Below are 20,473 nucleotides of genomic sequence, written 5' to 3' on the forward strand. Positions count from 1 at the left end.
TTGGCTCTGCTTCTCCGGGCATCAAAAGTGAGACCCGGATTAGGTCCTGGAAGAGACCTGGGTTCAAATCCATCCTCAGCCATGAAGCTCACTGGCCAACCACTGCCTCTCAGCCTAGCCTACCTCACAGGGCTGTTGTGAGGACTGAATGAGGAGGGGAAGAAGCAACTCATTTTTCACACAGCAAATCTGGTTTCTTTCTTTTGTGCAAACAAGGGCTCTCCTGATGCAGCCTGGGGGGGGGGCAGAGCAAGGGCCGGTTCCCTGCTCCGTGGGCGACGTTGGCTCAGGCTGACCCAGCCTACAGGGTTGTTGTGAAGATAACCCAGTCAGAGAAACCCCCAAGGCGCTTTGGGAAGGGAATGGAAGGGGCAAGAAGGTCATTGCTCCAGCTCCAGCAGGCAGGAGGGCCAGGCGGTGGAAAGGAGGCCCTTCTGGGACTGAGAGCTGCTGCCGGCCAGAGCTGACAACGCTGGCCTCCCAGCGCTCATTCCGGGGCGAAGCAGGCGCGGGTGGGGCAAGCCAGGCGCGGTCCGGAGAGCCTCCAGGCCAGCTCCTCGGGGCGCGGCGAGGGATGCGCGCAGCGAGGCTCCTGTTCTGCACACCCCGGGGCGCCAACCCCGGAGCAAGTGCGCCCCGTTCCCTCGCCTGCCCGGCCCCGAGTGGCCTCGCCTCTCCCGCCCGGGCTGTCCCCTCCTCCGCTGGGGCGGGCGAGGAAGCGCCAGGAGGGAGTATAAAGGCGCCGGGCGGGCGCGCAGGCGGGCAAGCCGGGACGCGGGGCCAGGAGAGGCCGGAGCAGACGCCGCCGAGGGACCAGCGCAGCCGGCAAGTGCGCGGCGCCGCGCGGGGAGAAGGTGCCGCTCTCCCGGTTTGCGGGACCCTCCTTCGCCAGCCTCCCGGGGAACCCCTCGTTGGGTGGGGGGCAGGCGAGGACCCCCCGGCCCCAGCTGCTCCTGCAAGCAAGCTCCCCTCTCCCGGGGGTGGAAGCATCGGCTGGGAAGCGACCACCCCCATCTCCCCTCTCTCCGTCGCGCGCGCGCGGTGATGCGCCGGGAGGCTGCTGGCTTGGCCAGGGCTTCGGGGGGACGGAGGGCAGTTAGCGGGCTTCGTCCGCAAGTCACGAGATACTTGCAGCGGGAGGGGGGGCGGGAGAGAGGAGCGTTGGGTCCCCGCCGCCGCCGCCGCCTTCACACGGTCGCGGGCAACACCCGTGTGCGGGGGAGAGCCTTCCCTTCCCGGCGAGGAGGAAGAGACAAAGCGCGGCGTCGCCCGCCAAGCTGCTGAAAAGGAGAAGCGCGGAGCCGGGGCTCGTGATGCGCGTCTGGCGAGGAGCCTCCGGGCGTCTGCAGCGGGCATGACCGGCCCAGACCTGCCCGCGATGGGGGGGAGGAGGCGGCGGCGGCGGCGGCGCGTTTCCAGAGGCCCCTTCCCAGCAGGGGGCATGGAGAGGGGGGGCGTCGAGGGGTGCGGGAAACTGGCACCCCACCCACAGCGCCCGGGGGTTTCGGGGACGGGGGCAGTTGCGCAGGGCTGGGTAGCGGGCAAGGGCCAGGCTCGTCTGCGCCCCCGGGTCCGGCTTGGGGGGGTGTGTGCTCCGGCTCAGGGACCAGACAGCCCCAGGTGGGGTGGGGGAAGCTCAGGGGGCTGCTGGAGAGAGCTGCCCCCTCATCCCCGGGACTGCCCGGTGGAGCGCCTCTTTCTTGGGGGGCTGTATCCCCCCCAAACCCCCAGTCCCGCTCCCGCGCAGTGCGCAGCGAGAGGCCGGCGGGGCTGCGCCCGATGCTGCGCCCAAGTGGAGGAGAAGCGAGCCCGAAGGGAGCCGCTGGAAAACTCTGGCCCCAGCCTGACCTCAAACTCCTGATCTTCCAGCAGCTCGCCAGATCCCCCCCCCCCCCCGCCACACACACAAAGGACAAGCATAAGAAAGAGGAGAGTCCGCAGGCTGGACTCCCCCCTCCCTCGCAGAGCCCTCTGGGCCAGCGGCCAGATCTCCACAGTCCCGTTGGCCAGACGTTTGCGTCCCTGGTGTGTATTGCCCGTCCTCTGGAACTTAGTGGATAGCTGCCTCTGAACATGGAGGCTCTGCTGAGCGCTCAGCGTAGCAGCTGTTGGAGGAGGACGCTCCCCATTCCTTAGAAGAGAAAGGTAGGCTTGGTGGGGTCCCGTCTAGAAGCTCCGGCTGAGGTCTAGAGAGGATCCTTCCTCCTTCCCAGCAAGGACCCCTGTGATGCTCACCCCATGAACTGGGTCTGGCCTCCTGTCAGTCTTTAAAAAGCTTAGAATTTTAGAACTGTGAAGTTGGAGGGGACCCCAAGGGTCATGTAGTCCAACCCCCTGCAGTGCAGGAGTAGTGAACATCTGAAACCACGCAAGCCGCTGGCATGCTCCGAAGAAAATGCCCAGGGAGTCCCTCCCCACCAGCTCTGACCCAAAGGTCTGTCTTCTCCCGCCCTCTCAGCGTGGCCCAACGGACGGGCGCTCTGGGCGAAAGGATCTTTCTTCACTTGTGGACTGACTGGTGTCCCTCCAGCACTTCACGAAAAATTGTTGCAAAAACAAGGCTCCTCCTAGAGGAGGAGTGGGAGACAAAACACCAAAACCCTAGAATGGTAGAGTCAGAAGGGACCCCGAGGGTCATCCAGTCCAACCCCCTCAATGCAGGGATCTCAGCTGAAGCCTCCAGGACAGACGGCCATCTGTCCTCTTCAAGGAAGGAGATAAATTCAATAAATACTGTCCTTTTCTGTGTATAAGACTAGGTTTTTTTTACTCTAAAATAATGTTAAAAAACGGGGGCCATCTTATACGTAGGGGTCATCCATTTCCATAAATTTGAGTCCCCCAAAAGAGGGGTCGTGTTATACATGGAAAAATACAGTAAACAATTTCAAAAAATAAACCCTGTAAAAGTGTAATGTGCAATAATAATAATAAATTTTATTTATACCCTGCCCTCCCTGGCCAGAGCCGGGCTCAGGGCAGCTAACACCAGTAAAAATTACAGTAAAAACATAATGGGGGTGGGGTGGGGAACCCAATTTAAAATACAGGTTAAAATGCAATTTAAAGTGCAGCCTTGTTTTAAAAGTAGCCCATAAAGATATAGAAACATTAAAATTACCGTGCCCCATAAAGAACATCATCCACACACCAGCCTTTAAGAACATGAGAAAAAAGTTCTTTTTTAAATCAGGCACCTAAAAGAAGATAATGTTGGGAGGAGAAGCACTTCAGTGGGGAGGTCATTTGACAGGCACAGAGCCCCCGCCAAAAAGGCTCTGTCCCACAGGCCCCACCCACAGTTTAGCATGGAGACCCCCCCAGAAGAGTCCCAGCCGAGGATCACAGCGCCTGGGCAGGTGGGGGCGGGAGGGGGCATTCTCTCGGGAATTGGGGCCCCAGGTCAGTCAGGGATTTTCACCTCCAGCTGAGCACCTTGAATTGGGCCCAGGAAGTTCTCCTCTTAGACTGGCACAGAGCCAGTTGCATCCAACCCGCCCCCCATCTGGAAGTTTCTGTTGCTCTGCCTGTAATGTGGAGGAGGGTTTCCTCGGAGGACTGTGCGCAGTGAATAGCGCTCAAGATGGCCAAGTGCCCATCAAATCACTGGCCCTCAGCACTGTGGGAGGGACTGGGGCCAGTTCTGTATCCCGCATAGCCCCTGGCACACATCCCTTGTCGGGGGGGGGGCAGGGAAGGAGAGGGAGCTGCTGCCCACGGACTGTAAAAGCATAAGGGCAGCCCTACAGCTGGATTAGGCCAAAGAGGGCCCATCTAGTCCAGCCCCCCGTCCTCACAGTACCCAGTGCGAAACCTGCAAGTGCGATTTGAGCACAAGGGAATGGATATTATTAAAAAATACTGATGTTTTAGACCTTGAAGGTCACGACAGTAGTTTTGGTTGACATGCATCGAAGATGAAATGTAGCCCCAGAATCTACAACGTATTTGTGGTATGAAAAGGTTAAAGCACATAGAGATTTCTTGAATCATGTTGTAAGAAAATTGGTTTTGTCCAGTCCTGTGGGAGAGAGTTCCACAGTTTTAACGATGTGCTCCTGCATGAACCATGTTCTGGGGCCAACGACTTGCTCCTGCATGAACCATGTTCTGGGGCCAACGACTTGCTCTCCTCCGCCACCTCTTGCAGGGCAAGTGTCACCATGGTCCTGTGCCACTCTCTTCTCCTCTTCCTCCTCCTGCTGCCCTTCTTGGGCACAGCGGCTGCCGCTGGCACTCCAGGCTTCAAGATCAGGATGACAGCCAAGGGCTTGGACCTGGGTAAGGAGGCGGGAGGGCCAGGGGAGGGGATTCTGCAAAGCGGTTCACTTTGGGGTACCTGCCTGGTCCTCAGCACTGTTCCTGCCAAGGACACCTCTGACCTTGGGGTCTTGCCCCATTCTGCATGCCAAATGGGTCTTGGCGGGTCTCTTGGCCGGCACCTCCTGGCCCCAAGGGATGTGGGTGGCTGCTTGACCCCCCCTCCTAGGTTTGTGAGGGGAGCAGCTGGCAGTGACACCCCTCTGGGGGCTTTTGCAGTGAAGCAGGAGGGGCTCCGCTTTGTGGAACAGGAGCTGGAGAACATCACCATCGCTGATTTCCACGGCAAGGAGGGCCAGTTCCACTACAACATCAGCAAGTGAGTTTATTTTTTGTGGGGGGGCCTGCCCCACAGGGGCTTTGCTTCCTAGCTTAGATGATGCTGTGCTTGGCCAGGGACCAATCGCCCACCCTGGGTTGGTGGCTGTCTCCTGTGGCAGGGAGTTCCATAGTTTAGTTGCAGGCTGTAACTCTGCAATTCAGTACCAGGCTGCATCTCTCCCTCTCCCCGCAGGGTGAGAGTGACCCATCTCCACCTGTCCGCCTCCGACCTGCGCTTTGAGCCCAAGCAACACCTGGCCTTCAACATCAACAACGGGTCCATCAGCCTGCGCTTCCGCCGCCAGCTGCTCTACTGGTTCTTGTGAGTCACTCGCATTCCACTCTTGCACCAGCCCAAAGAGGGAGCCTTGGAGGAGGCCAGCTTGGGGGGGGGGTAATTAAGCCGCAGTCCAGTATACTTGAAGGAGCGTCTCCAGCCCCATCATTCAGCCTGGACACTGAGGTCCAGTGCTGAGGGCCTTCTGGTGGTTCCCTCCCTGCGAGAAGCCAAGTTACAGGAAACCAGGCAGAGGGCCTTCTCAGTAGTGGCGCCTGCCCTGTGGAACTCCCTCCCACCAGATGTCAAAGAGAAAAACAACTACCAGATTTTTAGAAGACATCTAAAGGCAGCCCTGTTTAGGGAAGCTTTTAATGTTTAACAGACCACTGTACAGCCAGATGGACTGGGTATAAATAATAAATTATTATTATTAAGCCCCCAGGGAGCCAGCTCCTTCCCACCACAGGCAGAGGGTCCTTGCAAGGGAGCTGTGAGTGGCAAGACCTCTTGTTAACTGGGATTCATGCGTTGCAAAGCGTTGGACCAGCTGGCCTTGCAGCTCTACAGTTTGATGAGTCTGCCTGAATAGCATGTATCATGCATGGGAATGAGGCAAATATGAATCCCTGTGACCCACGTGTGTGGGGTAAATAACAAAAGAATTGAGTGGGTGCCTGGAATCAAAGTGCGGGGCTAAGCTCACCTTCCAGCAAGGGAGACCCCCAAGCTGCAGAGTTTAAACTCGCAAAGTCAAGCAGCTCAGTGAAGCGAGAGGAATATAAGCGGCTTGCATATCTCGTTTAGTCTGTTTGCAAAGCGCTCCCCTCTTTCTACCCCTTTGCAATGAACAGACCACACACTGTTAAGTAAGTTTAAAATGCTTTACTTACAAAATGTTCCAAAAGTCGGATTAATGCATTTATCCAAGCAGCGGCAAAGAGAGCACAGGCAGAATACTGTTGGGTAGAAAATGCAGAAAGATTGCTTCAATCGCATGGGCTCTAAGCTTGGAGTTTGCTTAGGCACGTCTTCCTTGATCAGTTATATGGCACAGAGAGAGAGGGAACAGGAAGAGAAGGCTTAACTTCCTCCCTCTTCAGAGAAGAGGAGGCGTGACCTAGCTGAGTCTAGGAAAAGGACTCTGTAGTCTTAACCCCTTCATGCACTAACTAGTATTTATGCATTATTATATTTGACTGCAATCTCCCACAGAAACCTCTGTCTAATGCAGGCATCCTCAACCTTCGGCCCTCCAGATGTTTTGGACTACAGTTCCCATCATCCCTGACCACTGGTCCTCTTAGCTAGGGATCATGGGAGTTGGAGGCCAAAACATCAGAAGGGCCGCAGGTTGGGGGTGCCTGGTCTAATGGGCCAATTGTGCCCTCCCAGCCTGGTCCTCAGCATTCTCTTCTGAGACCCTGGCCTGATCCTGGCATTGAAGGCTGGGCCTGGGCTTCCAAGTGCCCTGTGGTGGGCTCCCTTTGTGGCTGAATTGTGTGGCTGCTGGCCTAATCATCATCATCATCATCATCATCATCATTTAATTCTTTATGCCCAGCCACTCTGGGCGGCTTCCAGCAAAATATGACGACTTGGGGATTGGCCTCCTGTGGGACGCCTGGAGAGTCAGCCTTCCCACCCCATGCCTACTTTTAACCCTTTCCGCCCCAGCTATGACATCGGCTCCATTAACACTTCGGCCGAGGGGGTCCACATCCACACTCAGCTTGAGCTCTCCAAGGACAACAGCGGCCGCCTCAAGATCTCCAACTTCAGCTGCAATGCCTCCATTGCCCGCATGCATGCCGGATTCAGCGGCACGCTCAGGTACGCCTGACTCCTCCTCCTTGGTTGCTGCTTTGGGGGGAGTCCCCAGGGGTGCCTCTGAGCTGGGCTGAGAGAGGTGGCGAGCTGCTTCAGGGACCAGGCTGGACTGCGGAAGGGTGCTGGCAACTAAGTTGGAAGGGGCAGGAGGGAGCCCATGGCAGCAATAGAGGAGCCCATGGTGGCTGAGGGTGCTTTGGGGGCAGTGGCTGGAAGGTCCACCAAGGATTTAGGGTGGCTCATTCCCACTGGGCAGAAGAGATAAGAAGAGCTGGCTGGATCAGGCCAATGGCCCGTCTGTTCTCACAGTGACCAAGCAGATGCCTCAATGGGAAACCAGTAAGCAGGATCTGACCACAAGAGGAACTCTCCCCCTTCCTGTGGTTCCCAGGGGAAGGCAGAGCACAGCCGTCCTGGCAAGCAGCCTTTGATAGCTCTTTACAATCTTCTTTTAAGGCTTCTAGGGTGGTGGCCCCCTACTGTGGGAGGGAGTTCCACAGTTTAACTATGTGCTGAAGGACTTTCTCTCATCTGTCCCGAGTCTTCCGACATTCAGCATCCTTGAAGGTCCACAAAGCCTTGTTAGGAGATGCTGCGACAGGAAGGGGCATCATTCTGGGACTTGGAAAGGATCAAGGGGCTCCACCAAGGTGGTTTTGATTTAAATTTGATTTGATTTAGGACTCAATTTATTATTATTATTATTATTATTATTATTATTATTATTTACTATTTTACAGAAAGACTCATTCTTGTTTGTATACTCTTAATATATACAACCAGATGAAGGTTTCATTTTTGGAATAAATACATTTTCAGAGTAGTTTTTACAGTTATATCAAAAATTACTGATTTAGTTATACTATTAGAAATACAAAGACAGGTAATTATGAAATTATTGTTTATATTTGGACAACTTTTCTGCTGTACTTTATCGGAAAGAGAAAAACAATCATTTCCTTAATAACAATTTAAACTATTTAACACAAAAACGTTATAGCATACTGTCAGGGACTCAGCGGGAGTGCAGGGAGGAGAGGAGATGGAGAGCGAGGGGGAGCAAACCGAGGGCAGCGTAGGAGAGGATGACAGCAGCCCAAGAGATTCCGTGAGCCTCTCCAGCGAATCGGAAGATTCACAGAAGGGGGCGCCGATGGGCAGGGCAAGGGGCGAGCCAAGGGGGACACCCCAGAAGCAAGGGGCCAGCGGGGACTCCCAGAGCAGCAGTTGGAAATCAGGACCAGCTTCCCCACCAGAGCGTAGTGGGGGGGAGGAGTCCCAGGTGTCAGAGCCCACATATGCACCACCAGCGAGAGAAGATGAGTCAGGGGTGGCCACGCCTCCATCGGAGAGCGAGTTAACGGTCAAGAGGAAAGTTGCAGGCTGGGCGCGCGCGCCAAGTTCAAAGGTACAGGCGAGCGGCACAGAAGGTAGCCCGGATAGGGAACCAGGTCCTAAAGCCCGCCGGAAGGAGGGGCAAGAATCGTCAGGGTCAGCGTCAGAGGAGTCCAGGAAGGATGAAACCCTAGCGGGCAGGAGGGCCCAGAGGAGAAAGGAACTTAGGAAGAGGTGGAGCAAGGCGAGAGTCTTAAACTGGTGTGGAAGGGGAGGAGACTCAGACGGGACTTCGCCGGTCTAAGGTCGAGACGTAGAGCTGCGCGCTGCGGCTTTAAAATGGAAACTGAACCTCAATAAAGACTTTTGTACATAACTACAGCCTAGCGTTGGTCCTCTGTGAGCTGGGACCTGGAGGCAGCTCTGACACATACGTAACCATGTTTGTTAACTGATGTGGTTAAACAATTAAAAACAAACAAAAAACTTAGACTGAGTTCTAGCACATATGAAAAACTTAAAACAAATCCTTATTTCCTGATGAATAGCCTTTGAACTATAATGTAACAAATAGAAAACTATCTTTAGAAAGATTTTTCCTCCAAAAGCATTTTATTATAAATATTTCCGATTTAAATAAAAAAATTTTTTTTAAAGAAAACCATTGATTTTTATCCCTTCTGGGCTCCACTCTCACGCTTTTGCGTTCTCTCCAGAAAGGTGTATGAATTCCTCGGCACTTTCCTCACCTCGGGGATGCGCTATCTTCTCAACCAGCAGGTAAGAACCACCAAGCCAGAGGTAGGTGGGGACCTTTGGCAGCCCCTCTCGCCGACAGGGGGCAGGAAGAGGTCCCAGAGAGGAGAGTGGGAGAGACCCTCCCTTCCCTCCGCATTGCCCTGGGGGCTGTTGCTTCCTGCTCCCCGCAGACTCCCCCATTCCCTTTCTCGCTTTCAGATCTGCCCGGTGCTGAACCACGCGGGGCTCGTGCTGATCAACTCTCTGCTGGACACGGTGCCAGGTGAGGAAGGCAGGGCAAGGCGACCCACACTCTGCCCCTGCTGCCTGCCTGAGCTCGAGGGTCAATAGTGGGGGGGCGTGGGAGAAGGCCAATGGCCCATCAAGTCCAGCAGCCTGTTCTTTTTTATATATAATATTTTTTATTAGGAATTTCAACAAAACATTTGATCAAAAAACATATCATCCTTAATTCCCCTTAATGTTATTCTCTGCATGTTACAAAGTTATATAGATCCTTAATTTATCTGATTGGCTATTATCAATGAAAAGTTTGTGAGTGTTTATTCAAAACCTGCCAAGGAGTCCAGTTCCTTTTGTTGTTTCTTTATGTTCTTTGTAAAGGGTTCCCATTCTTCCTTAAAATCACAGTTGTCCTTATCACGTAGTTTACCGTATTTTTTGCTCCATAGGGCGCACCGGACCATAGGGCGCACCTAGTTTTTTTGGGGGGAAATAAAGAGAAAAAATTATTCTCCTCCCCCCAGCCCCAAAGAGCAAAGAAGCCAAGATAGCCAGTGGGATCCATCCTGCTGGCTGTCTTGGCTTCCTCTTTAGCCACGCGCAACCTCTCCAGCCGGCAGAAGCTGCACGCGCCTTTGTTTATAGCCACAGGGCTGGGACAGGGGGAGCCCGAGCTTGCCCTGACACCAGCCACCAGAACAGGCCGCTATCTGCAAGCCTTTGGAGCCCGGTGGGAACTCCCGCCGGGCTCAGAAGGCTTGCGGGTAGCTGCTTGAAGCCTGGGTCGTGCAGCGGGGTTCAGGCTGCAGGCTGCTATCCGCAAGCCTTCAGAGCGCACCAACCCTTCTCGCTCTCCAGGCTTCAGCGAAAGCCTGTATTCGCCCCATAGGATGCACACACATTTCCCCTTCATTTTTGGAGGGGGAAAAGTGTGTCCTATAGAGCGAAAGATACGGTATACAGTGGTGCCCCGCAATACGAATGCCTCGCAAGATGGAAAACCCGCTAGACGAAAGGGTTTTCCGTTTTGGAGGTGCTTCGCAAAACGAATTTCCTATGGGCTTGCTTCGCAAGACGAAAATGTCTTGCGAGTTCCTGCGGTTTCCCCCCCCTTCCCCCCCTTTTTCTAAGCCGCTAAGCTGCTTATCAGCTCATCCACTAAGCCGCTAAACAGCTGATCCACTAAGCCGCTTATCAGCTGATCCACTAAGCCGCTTATCAGCTGATCCGCTAAGCCACTAAGCCGCTTATCAGCTGATCCGCTAAGCCGCTTATCAGCTGATCCGCTAAGCCGCTTATTAGCTGATCCGCTATGTGCCTAAGCCGCTAATAGCGCTAATCCGCTAAGCCGCTAATGGGCTTGCTTTGGCAGACGAAAAAACCACAAGACGAAGAGACTCGTGGAACGGATTCTTTTTGTCTTGCGAGGCACTACTGTATGTCAGTTTCGCAAATTCCACATAGTCCATCAGTTTCTCTTGCCACAGTTCTTTAGTCGGGATTTCTTCATTCTTCCATCCCTGTGCTATTAAGACTCTTGACGCCATTGTCGCATACATGAAAATGTTTTTCAGTTTCCTTGGCAGGTCTTTTCCTACAATCCCTAACAGAAAGGCTTCAGGTTTTTTTTACAAATGTTAATTGGAACATTTTCAAATCCAGCAGCCTGTTCTTCCAGGTGCCGGCCAGAGGCCTGTGGGGAACCTGCAAGCAGGATTCGAACACAATTCCCAGCAACTGGGGTTCAGAGGCATCTTCACTCTGACCGTGGAGGTGGAACATGGCCATGTGGCTCAGGCAGGCAGGCAGGCAAGGGATGCTGTGGCCATCAGCTGCGCTCACTCACTCTCTCTCCCCCTGCCCTGCAGTGCGGAACCCGGTGGACGACCACATTGGGATAGACTACTCCCTGCTGAAGAATCCCGTTGTCACGTCTGACACCATGGACCTGGATTTTGAGGTGCCTCCTGCAGCAGAGCCCAGGGCTGGGGAACACCAGGACTTGGGTGGGGGTCCCGGGCAGGGAAGAGGGCTGAAGACTGTTGCGATACTGCTGGGGAGACGGGGGCATTTGGCAGGCCCCCAGCTGTCTCCAGCCACCGGCCGGCAGCCGGGCGACACTCCGGTTCCTGGTCAGCATCAATCAGCAACACGAGCCTCAGATACATTTAGAGACTCGTGCACACTCTATCAGCAGAGTGAATAAATTTTCTCACAACGGAAGAGGCGGACAGAGAGATGTGTAAGCAGTAGTTACAGCATTTTATTCAGCATAGTTCAGGAACAAAGGAAAACATGCCTGCTTCCCTTCGTGTCCAGCAAAACAGCAGAAAACACAAAAGCTATATACAAACGGAAGTTCCCAGCAAGTGCTGGAAGTAAACAGGCATGTGACACACAAGTCATGCCTGTACCCTTTTAAGGTGGAACGGAACTATATCCTAACAAAAACATGGGGTGGAGCAGCTGAACAGGCTGTGCCCAACATCTGCCCAAGGGGGACAGGAGAAGTCTTTGCTCTCTGGGGTTGGTGGTAGGCAGAGCCCAAGGAACCGGGGACTGATGTGCGCTCCGGCTGCACTCCCGGAAGAAGCCTTTGCCAATATTTAAATTCTAGAGGTTTGGTACGGGGAGGTATCCAGCTTGCGTCAGAAGGAGCAGCAAGATGCGGGCAAGGGATTGAATATTTGGGGAGTCAAAACCCACCCTGTGGTCCCAGGCAGGCGTGCTTGGGGCACGGGCGAGCTGCGAGCAGGTGGCTCCTGGCAGTTGGGTCTGACCGGGGTCGTCACTCCCCCCCCCCAGGGCAAATTCTTCTACTTGGGGGACGAGAACAAGACCCTCCCCAACCTGGCCGTGGAGCCTGTCGTGCTGGAGACGGAGCGCATGGTGTACCTGGCCGTCTCCGAGTACTTCTTCGATTCCGCCCTCTTCTCCTACTTCCAGGCTGGCGTTCTGAGCATGGAGATTGCCGACGAAAAGGTTTGTTGGGCAGAGAAGCCATGGGGCCGGGGTGGTGGTGGAGAGATGGTCAAAAGCCGTGCCAAGCGGGCAGAGGCCAGGGAACCCACAGCGACTGCTCTGACCCGCTGGAACGCTTCGCTCTCGTTCCAGGTGCCAAAGGATTTGGAGGTTCTGCTGAGAGCCACGTTTTTCGGAAGCATTGTCATGATGGTGAGTGGCGGCAGCAGGGAAGGAGCTTGCGCTGGGCCAGCTCCTTCCTTCCTTCATCCAGACTCCATGCTTCTCGCCCACCAGAGTGGCAGCAGAGCTCTAGGAGAGAGGCTGAGGTGTGGGCAAAGCGGCACAACACAGGCTTCCGCCACTCTCTCTCTCTGTGTGACCTGATAGTCTCCCTCAGCTCCGCCCCAGGAACTTGTTGTTGTTTAGTCGTGTCCGCCTCTTCGTGACCCCCTGGACCAGAGCACGCCAGGCCATCCTGTCTTCCACTGTCTCCCGCAGTTTGGTCAAACTCATGTTTGTAGCTTCGAGAACACTGTCCCACCATCTCGTCCTCTGTCGTCCCCTTCTCCTTGTGCCCTCCATCTTCCCCAACACCAGGGTCTTTTCCAGGGAGTCTTCTCTTCTCCTGAGGTGGCCAAAGTCTTGGAGCCTCAGCTTCAGGATCTGTCCTTCCAGTGAGCACTCAGGGCTGATTTCCTTCAGAATGGATACGTTTGATTTTCTTGCAGTCCATGGGACTCTCAAGAGTCTCCTCCAGCACCAGAATTCAAAAGCATCAATTCTTCGGCGATCAGCCTTCTTGATGGTCCAGCTCTCACTTCCATACATCACTACTGGGAAAACCATAGCTTTAACTATATGGCAAGGTGATGTCTCTGCTTTTTAAGATGCTGTCTAGGTTTGTCATTGCTTTTCTCCCAAGAAGCAGGCGTCTTTTAATTTCGTGACTGCTGTCACCATCTGCAGTGATCATGGAGCCCAAGAAAGTAAAATCTCCCACTGCCTCCATTTCTTCCCTTCTATTTGCCAGGAGGTGATGGGCCCAGTAGCCATGATCTTTGTTTTTTTGATGTTGAGCTTCAGACCATATTTTGCGCTCTCCTCTTTCACCCTCATTAAAAGGTTCTTTAATTCCTCCTCACTTTCTGCCATCAAGGTTGTGTCATCTGCATATCTGAGGTTGTTGATATTTCTTCTGGCGATCTTAATTCCGGCTTGGGATTCATCCTGCCCAGCCTTTCGCATGATGAATTCTGCATATAAGTTAAATAAGCAGGGAGACAATATACAGCCTTGTCGTACTCCTTTCCCAATTTTGAACCAGTCAGTTGTTCCATATCCACTTCTAACTGTAGCTTCTTGTCCCACATAGAGATTTCTCCAGGAACTAGCTAGAGTCAAAGGGATCTCCTCCAGCCCCACTGTCGCAAGAAGGGGTCCTGGGCTCCAGGCCAGGGCTGGATAGAGCTGGGTGGGTTCAGGCACAAGAAGGACTGTGCCCCCAGGGCTGAAGTCCAGAGGGATGAGGGTCCCCAGCTGGAAAAGCACATGGCACCTCCATGCCCGTTCCCTGGTTCTCCTTGGCTGAAAGCCCTTCTTCATGCAGTGCACAGCTAAACTGTGGGACTCCCTCCCACTGGAAGCAGTGATGGCCTAGATGGCTCCTGAATCCCAGGAGGGGCAGAGGGCTCTTGCATTCAAATCCTGCCTGCAGGTTTCCCAAAGGCAACAGTCCAGCTATTGTGAGAGCAAGATGCTGCGCTAGATCTGGCCTGATCCTGCAGGCTCTCCTCATCGGAGTCCCTCCTTCTCTCCTCCAGAACCCCTCCGTGGTGGATGCTCCTCTGATGCTGAGGCTCCGGGTCTCCTCACCGCCCAGCTGCGCCATCAAGGCCTCGGGGATGTCCATCTCCGTCACAGCCACCCTCAACATCTTCTTGGCCCCCGTGGATCAGCCCCTGGTCCAGCTTTCCAGCATGACCATGGTGAGTGGTGCAGGCGAGGCCAGAGGTTGGGGAAACTGACCCCCACCAGGGACACAGACTGGGGTGTGTAGGGCAGAGATGTTTGTGGCAATGTGCCACCACCGTTGCAGCAAGATCAAACGCAGGAGAAGTTTCCTCTCCTTCTCACACCACAGAACAAGGGGGTGCAATTCTTCTGGGGAAACCCATTCAGATGCGTGGTGTATAAATAAATAAATTATAATTATTATGCCCTTCCTCTCTGTGGACCCTTTGAGGACTTGGGTGGCATTATTTTATTTTATTTTAATTAATTAATTATACCCCACCCATCTGGCTGAGTTTCCCCAGCCACTCTGGGCGGCTCCCAATCAAGTGTTAAAAACAATACAGCATTAAATATTAAAAACTTCCCTAAACAGGGCTGCTTTCAGATATCTTTCAAAGATAGGATAGCTGCTTATTTCCTTCACATCTGGTGGGACGGCGTTCCACAGAGGACGGGTGCCACCACCGAGAAGGCCCTCTGCCTGGTTCCCTGTAACTTGGCTTCTCGCAGGGAGGGAACCGCCAGAAGGCCCTCGGTGCTGGACCTCAGTGTCTTGGTAGAACGATGGGGGTGGAGACGCTCCTTCAGGTATCCTAGGCCGAGGCCGTTTAGGGCTTTAAAGGTCAGCACCAACACTTTGAATTGTGCTCGAAAACGCACTGGGAGCCAATGTAGGTCTTTCAAGACCGGTGTTATGTGGTCTCAGTGGCCGCTCCCAGTCACCAGTCTAGCTGCCGCATTCTGTATTAGTTATAGTTTCCGGGTCACCTTCAAAGGTAGCCCCACATAGAGCGCATTGCAGTAGTCCAAGCGGGAGATAACTAGAGCTGTAATTTCTAATGCAGCTATTGCAGTGACATGATTTTTCCAGGGGTGGTTGTGTGCTGATACAGCTCTTTGCCAAGGGCACAAAGGACCCTCAGGGCATCTCTGAGTGAGGCCAGAACTTCTCCCCAGATTCCCTCCTGCTCACTCTGGTGTTTCCCCCCCAGCTCAAAGGAGCTGCTAACTCTCTTGTGACCCCTTGTCCTCCTGCAGCGGCAATTCTTGCATCGCTGTGGGTTAGACTAGGTGGCCCCTGGGGTCCCTTCCCACTCGGCAATTCTACGATTCCTCCTCCTCCTCCTCCATCTCCTTGTGGTGTGGTTCACCTGAGTCACCTGCAGCGGTTTCCACAGCAAGCTCCTTGTCTGTAGAAGAGCGTAACTCTGGAGCCCCAAAGGCTGGGAGGGTGGACTGTCCGGGAGCAGTGCTGTTGGGGAGGGTCTGCTGTCATAGGATTAGGGCCCCGAGGGTCCCAGCTCATGGTCAAAGAGCTCTTAGAGGAGGCCGTGACAGTTCTTGGCCTCCAACTGCTGCTTCTGTCTCGGTTGGAAAGCCAAAGGGTGGCAGTCGCCCCCTTCCCAGGCAGGACGTCAGCCTCCTTTGAAACTGACCTGCCCCTTTTGGACTCCTTGGCATGTTTCGAATAAACGTGCACAATTTATTTGTTAACATAATAGATGGAGAATGTAGAGATTCTTACACTTTTGTAACATGCAGAGAACAATATATGCAAATAAATCAGAAAGAGGAACTGTGGGAAGTCGTGGGGGGAGGGGGCATGTGAGGGGGAAATGGGGGGAAAATACAATTGTTGAAATAATTTGTTATATGAAAATAACCAATAAAAAACTTTTAAAAAAAGAAAAAAGAGAAACTGATTTGCCCCTTGTTTCCTTTCCAGGAAGCTCGGCTGAGCGCAAAGGTGCTTCTGCGCAAGAAAGCTTTGCAGGTGCTGATGGACCTGAGAAGGTACCGCAAGATATCGCAGGATGGGGAGAAGGGGCAGCCATGGCCCACTATGGACAGCTGTCACTCACTTCTTCCTCTCTCTCTGCCTCGTTCAGGTTCCGGATCTACTCCAACCAGTCGGCGCTGGAATCCCTGGCCGTAAGTGCTGGGGGGGGCGGGACCTGGGGGAGATGGCCTGGGAGAGGCAAGGCAGGGCTGCAGCTCAGAATGGGGGTCGCCTCCCATGTCTTGCCATGTGCCCAGGGGTGCTGGGGCTCCATTTCCTGTGTCTCCCCCCAAAGGACCTGGAAAGAGCTCCCTGCTCCTGCCATCCTGAAAAGCCAGAGGGGAAACTGAGGCTGCTGACTCTCCTTCACTGGGGCTGTTTAAGCAGAGGCTGGGTGACCACCTGTCAGGAACCTGGCAATTTCTGTGTTATAGGGGTTGGGCTAGAGGACCTTTGGGGGTCCCTTCTGACCACTACGATTTTCCTATGGCTCTCTCTCTCCCTCCCTCCCAGCTGATCCCTCTGCAAGGGCCCCTGAAGACTCTGCTGCAGCTGACCATCATGCCCATCATCAACGGTAAGAGGCGTCACATGCCTCTGCGCCTGGGAAAAGGAGAAGCGTCATTGTGCAGAGGCCCTGGACCAACTTCTGACTCAGCCTGGCCACCGCAGCCAAGAACGAGAGCTTCCCTCTCTTCTCTCTTGAACTGGGGCAGCGGGGGGGGGGGGGGGCACAATGCTGAGCATCAGGGTGGTCACTCTGTGGGCCCACCACCACCAATTGTAGCTGGGTGGCAAGTCCCCCCATCACTTTTGGCCACAGGGGCCTCTGGGAGTCCAGAGACATCTCGAAGGCCAGTCCTTCAGCACAAAGGCAGCAACTGTTCCTTGGCCCCCTGGGTTCAGATCAAGATGAATGTGAGGAGAGCCTGGCTGCTGGATCAGGGCATGGGGGAGGGGGCAGGATCTAGTCCAGCACCCTTTTCTCACAGTGGCCAACCAGATGCCTGTGGATCTGTGGCAGGATCTGAGCCCAAGAGCCCTCTTCTCTCCTGCTGTTTCCAGCAACTGGTATTTGAGAAGCATTGCTGTCCCCGGCTGTGGAGGCAGAGTAGAGCCATTGCAGTGTTAACGGAGAAATCTGAGGGCTCCTTTGGAGAAAAAACAAGGACACCAGCCAGGGATACCAGAGCAAAACAGCAGCCAGGAGGCTTGGTCTTGATTGAAGACTGTCGTGACAGGACTCCCACCTGCCACCAGGTGGAACGAGATGGGAGCCCCAAACAAAAGAGAACCCAAACTTTTATTAGCTGCTCATCCCCATGTTACACCCCCCCCCAGACTACATCACTCATACTTCACAGTTACATCACGAAAGGGGAGGTCTGGTGGCAGTAATCTCAGCATCCTGGACCCTGCCCCATAGTTCTCCTTGCCCTCCACCAAACACCCATCAAGTGTAGCAAAAAATATATTTACATTTCCCTGTTTCCCAGCCAAGTTCATCCCACCCTTTTGTCTTCATCTGGGTTTGTTATTTCTGGAACGGCTACCTGTCTGGCACTCAGGTATCAGGATGTCAGGGATTATCACTCAGGCAGAGGGGCTGCTGAGTAGCTGAGCTCACATGTCTAGATGAATTTCTGAAGTTTTCCCATTGAGCCAGTACACAGATGCATTTATCAGTGAATTCGTACATTTGGTATCGTGCAGCAAAGGCCCTTTGAATAGATAGGAAGAAACGGTGATGGGGTATTTTGTGGGGACAAATCATAAAAGTCACAAAAGTGATTGTGGTGGTTTTGGTAGTGGGCTGCAAGTGCATGATATCTGCTGGAGGGTTAACCCCCCCAACCTATACATAAATTCCTGCAGCAGCAGCTAGTGGCCCCTGAGAGCCTTCTCCTCCATAACTCTTGCCTCAACTCTTCCTTTTCTTTTCCTTTTCTTGCAGAGAGAACCAAGAAGGGGGTGCAGATCCCACTCCCCGAAGGCATGGATTTCATGAAGGAAGTGGTCACCTATCACAAGGTAGGCATAAGGATATGAGCAGGATCTGAGCCCTCCCCTCTTGGGGCTTCCGGAAGCATTCACTGTTTCCAACCACAGAGGCAGAGACCGAGTCAGCTGCCTCACAGTCCTCGACAGCCTTTTTCCGCCATGCATTTTAGAGCCTCCTTTTGCAAAAAGAGCAAGAGTCCAGCTTCTCTGGCAGGATGCGGCCGTGCTGCTGCTGCTGTCACCGCCTCTGCCTCCCCTTTCCAGGAGCTCCAGCGTCTTCCCTCCCTTGGGAAGTGGCAGCAGCCGAAGCTCCAATCCTGCCCCAACTTTGCCCACCTCTCTCTTCTTCCTTTGCAGGGCTACCTGACCATTGGCGCAGACCTCCATTTCTCCAAAGGCCTGAGAGAGGTGGTAGAGAAGTACAGGACCCCGCAGGGCCCACCGCCGACCTCCGTGGCTGCCTGAGGGGCTTCACCAGCAGCCCCTCCTCTGGCCTCCCCCCCTCTGAAGGGCAGAGCGCCTGCCTGCCCTGGTTTGCCCTCCGCCAGCTCACGGCAGGACCAAGCAGGCAGCATCATCACCAGCAGGGCAGGACAAGGCGGCGGCAGCAGCTGCTGCCTCTTTGGGAACCTGAACCAATAAAACAGGTCAAAACCACTCATCTTTGGACACCTGCCTGCTGTCTTCTGTGGGGACGGGGCTGCTCCATTCCCAGGGTGCCAGTCTGCGGAGGTGCTTTGCCCGCTCTGTGGCTCAGCCCAGGACTGCTGAGGGCCTTGTGCCAAGGGGCAGCGTCTGGCAGGAAGGCGCCAGGCCTCGAGGGGGGCTTTGCCACAGAGCAGGCACTCTGGCCCAAACAGCGTGGCAACATCCTGGGGGGCTGAATTCCCCTCTTTGGAAAGGCAAAGCCACTGAGATGGAGAGCCCTTATTATTTCCATACGTAGGTTGATATGCAGGGGAGAAAAATCAGTCCAGAGTGGAAGGGCAAGCAGTGCCCCACTCCATGCCCACAGGCCTGTAACAACATGGTGCAAGTTACGACGACCCTAGAAGGTAGGCCAGGATCATTATCTCCATACTACAGATGGGGGCAGTGGGCCTGAGAGAATGTGCCCCCCCCCAAGGCCAGCTGAGGAGGAGTTTGGAATGAGTTTCAGAGCAGCAGAAGATCCAGCCCTCTCTCTTTGCAGCTGCACTTAGATTAAAACATTTAGTAACAGACCCTAATCATTTACGGCATTTTCTCCAAAGGCTTCCACCTTTCCAATCTGAAAAGCCACTTTCACCTTCCTAGGGGTGTTCGAGGTGCGTATCAATTGTAGATCTAAGGCAAGGTAATCTCGTGTGTTCGCAGGAGGAGCGTGTCCCAGCCCCTTCTTCAGTCATGTGACCCCCCCCCCAAAAAAAATAAAAAATAAAAAGCCTCTATGGAAGTGGAAGGACTTCTCCTGGGATGGGAAGCGGGAAGAGAGATTTTCTTCCATAAACTTCCTTACACAAACAGGTCTTAGAATCCAAATCCTTGTCTACATAGGCAGATGGATTCCTTTTTCAGAGCTGCAGACCTTATATACCAGCCTGGCACCCCCCCTAATATTCTGGGCTGCCATCCCCATCAGACCCAGCCAGGGGGGTCTGGGACACCGGGGGTTGCAGCCCAGAAGATTGGCCAGAGGAAGGCTGCTGCTTCTAAGGGCAGAACGCCGGCCGCTTATTTTTAAATCCCCCCTTCCTCATTAATCCTGGCTTGGTTACTTGGGGCTGTGACAGTCCAGTCTCCGTGGGCTTTATTGCTGTCAAGGGAGCCACAGGAACCTGCTTTGTGCCAAGTCAGTCAATGGGCCATCGAGCTCAGTCACTGACCCAGGCCGGCAGCAGGAGCCGCCCCCAAGGCCTCCCTAGCAAACCCAGAGCTGGCACTTTAGACCTTAGGAATGCCAGATCTCGTCTGCCACAGGGCCCCTCCTGGCCCCACCCAGGGCAGACTCTCCTCGCTCCACAGGAGGAAGTGCGCCTGGACTGAGCCGTGATTTAATGGGGAATAAATAAGCATTTCTGAGTTTAGGCGCTTGGGAGTTCTGCATTGTTATGGCTTGCTTGCAGAAATGGGTGATTTCTGCAAACGTAATGTCACTCGCTTACCAATGGATTCAAGTTACAAGAAAGGAGTTTCTGGCTAAACATCAGGAGGAACTTTCTGGCGGCAGGAGCTGTTCAACAGTGGACCAGACTCTCTGGGAAGGAGGTGGGTCTCTCCTTCACTGGGGGGCTATCTGTCAGGGCTTCTTTAGCAGAGTTCCCCATGTTGCAGGGGGGCTGGATTAGATGACCCTTAGGAGTCCCCTCCTAACTCTACAGTTTTATGATTCTATGGCGCAACTAGTAGGTTAAATATAGCAGTGGCGGCCCTAACAATTTAGAGATTCACTTCCTTCTTTATGCCGTTACGATGGCCTTAGACATCTAGTGGAAGACTTTTGATGTTGACTAAAAAATGAAGCTGTTTCGTTTCTGAGCTTCAACATTTGGTGAATGACCCCAAAATGTGTTGAGATGACAAAGCCAGAAGGCAGGTGGATTCACCGCATTGGATTCAGGATGCCAGGTATTTTCCAGGGCTTGTGGACAGGTGAGATTGGGAGACACAGG

At 54.0% G+C, this 20,473-nt stretch overlaps 2 protein-coding genes across 4 annotated transcripts in view; one reads left to right on the top strand and one right to left on the bottom strand.

Annotated features, from left to right (window-relative positions):
• The window catches only part of LOC307217897 (uncharacterized protein), a 116,662-nt gene that overhangs the window by 52,636 nt on the left and 43,553 nt on the right, over positions 1-20,473 (bottom strand). The gene's annotated exons all lie outside the window — the stretch shown is intronic.
• PLTP (phospholipid transfer protein) lies at positions 413-18,491 on the top strand. 3 transcript variants are annotated; one of them, XM_079979284.1, is made up of 17 exons: positions 413-825; positions 1,873-2,025; positions 4,151-4,281; positions 4,540-4,639; positions 4,835-4,963; positions 6,596-6,751; positions 8,800-8,863; positions 9,041-9,104; positions 10,933-11,024; positions 11,870-12,046; positions 12,179-12,238; positions 13,849-14,013; positions 15,768-15,835; positions 15,931-15,973; positions 16,335-16,398; positions 17,776-17,852; positions 18,180-18,491. In XM_079979284.1, the coding sequence occupies exons 1-17, from the start codon at positions 575-577 to the stop codon at positions 18,285-18,287; spliced, it is 1,902 nt and encodes a 633-aa protein (XP_079835410.1). In that variant the 5' UTR covers positions 413-574; the 3' UTR covers positions 18,288-18,491. The 3 variants fall into 3 exon arrangements, with proteins under 3 accessions (XP_079835410.1, XP_079835411.1, XP_079835409.1); XM_079979283.1 differs by having other exon boundaries at positions 560-825; positions 1,870-2,025; XM_079979285.1 differs by lacking the exon at positions 1,873-2,025.

Source organism: Podarcis cretensis, assembly GCF_951804945.1.
Source record: "Podarcis cretensis genome assembly, chromosome: 6".
Lineage (NCBI taxonomy): Eukaryota > Metazoa > Chordata > Lepidosauria > Squamata > Lacertidae > Podarcis > Podarcis cretensis.

What these genes read in the sequence shown, in the direction of transcription:
- PLTP (XM_079979283.1), top strand. Translation starts at nt 575, where the DNA reads ATGCGCGCAGCGAGGCTCCTGTTCTGCACACCCCGGGGCGCCAACCCC. An exon ending in CCATGGACCTGGATTTTGAG is followed by an intron (nt 11,025 to 11,869) that starts GTGCCTCCTGCA and finishes CCCCCCCCCCAG; the next exon opens with GGCAAATTCTTCTACTTGGG. An exon ending in CGGCGCTGGAATCCCTGGCC is followed by an intron (nt 15,974 to 16,334) that starts GTAAGTGCTGGG and finishes CCTCCCTCCCAG; the next exon opens with CTGATCCCTCTGCAAGGGCC.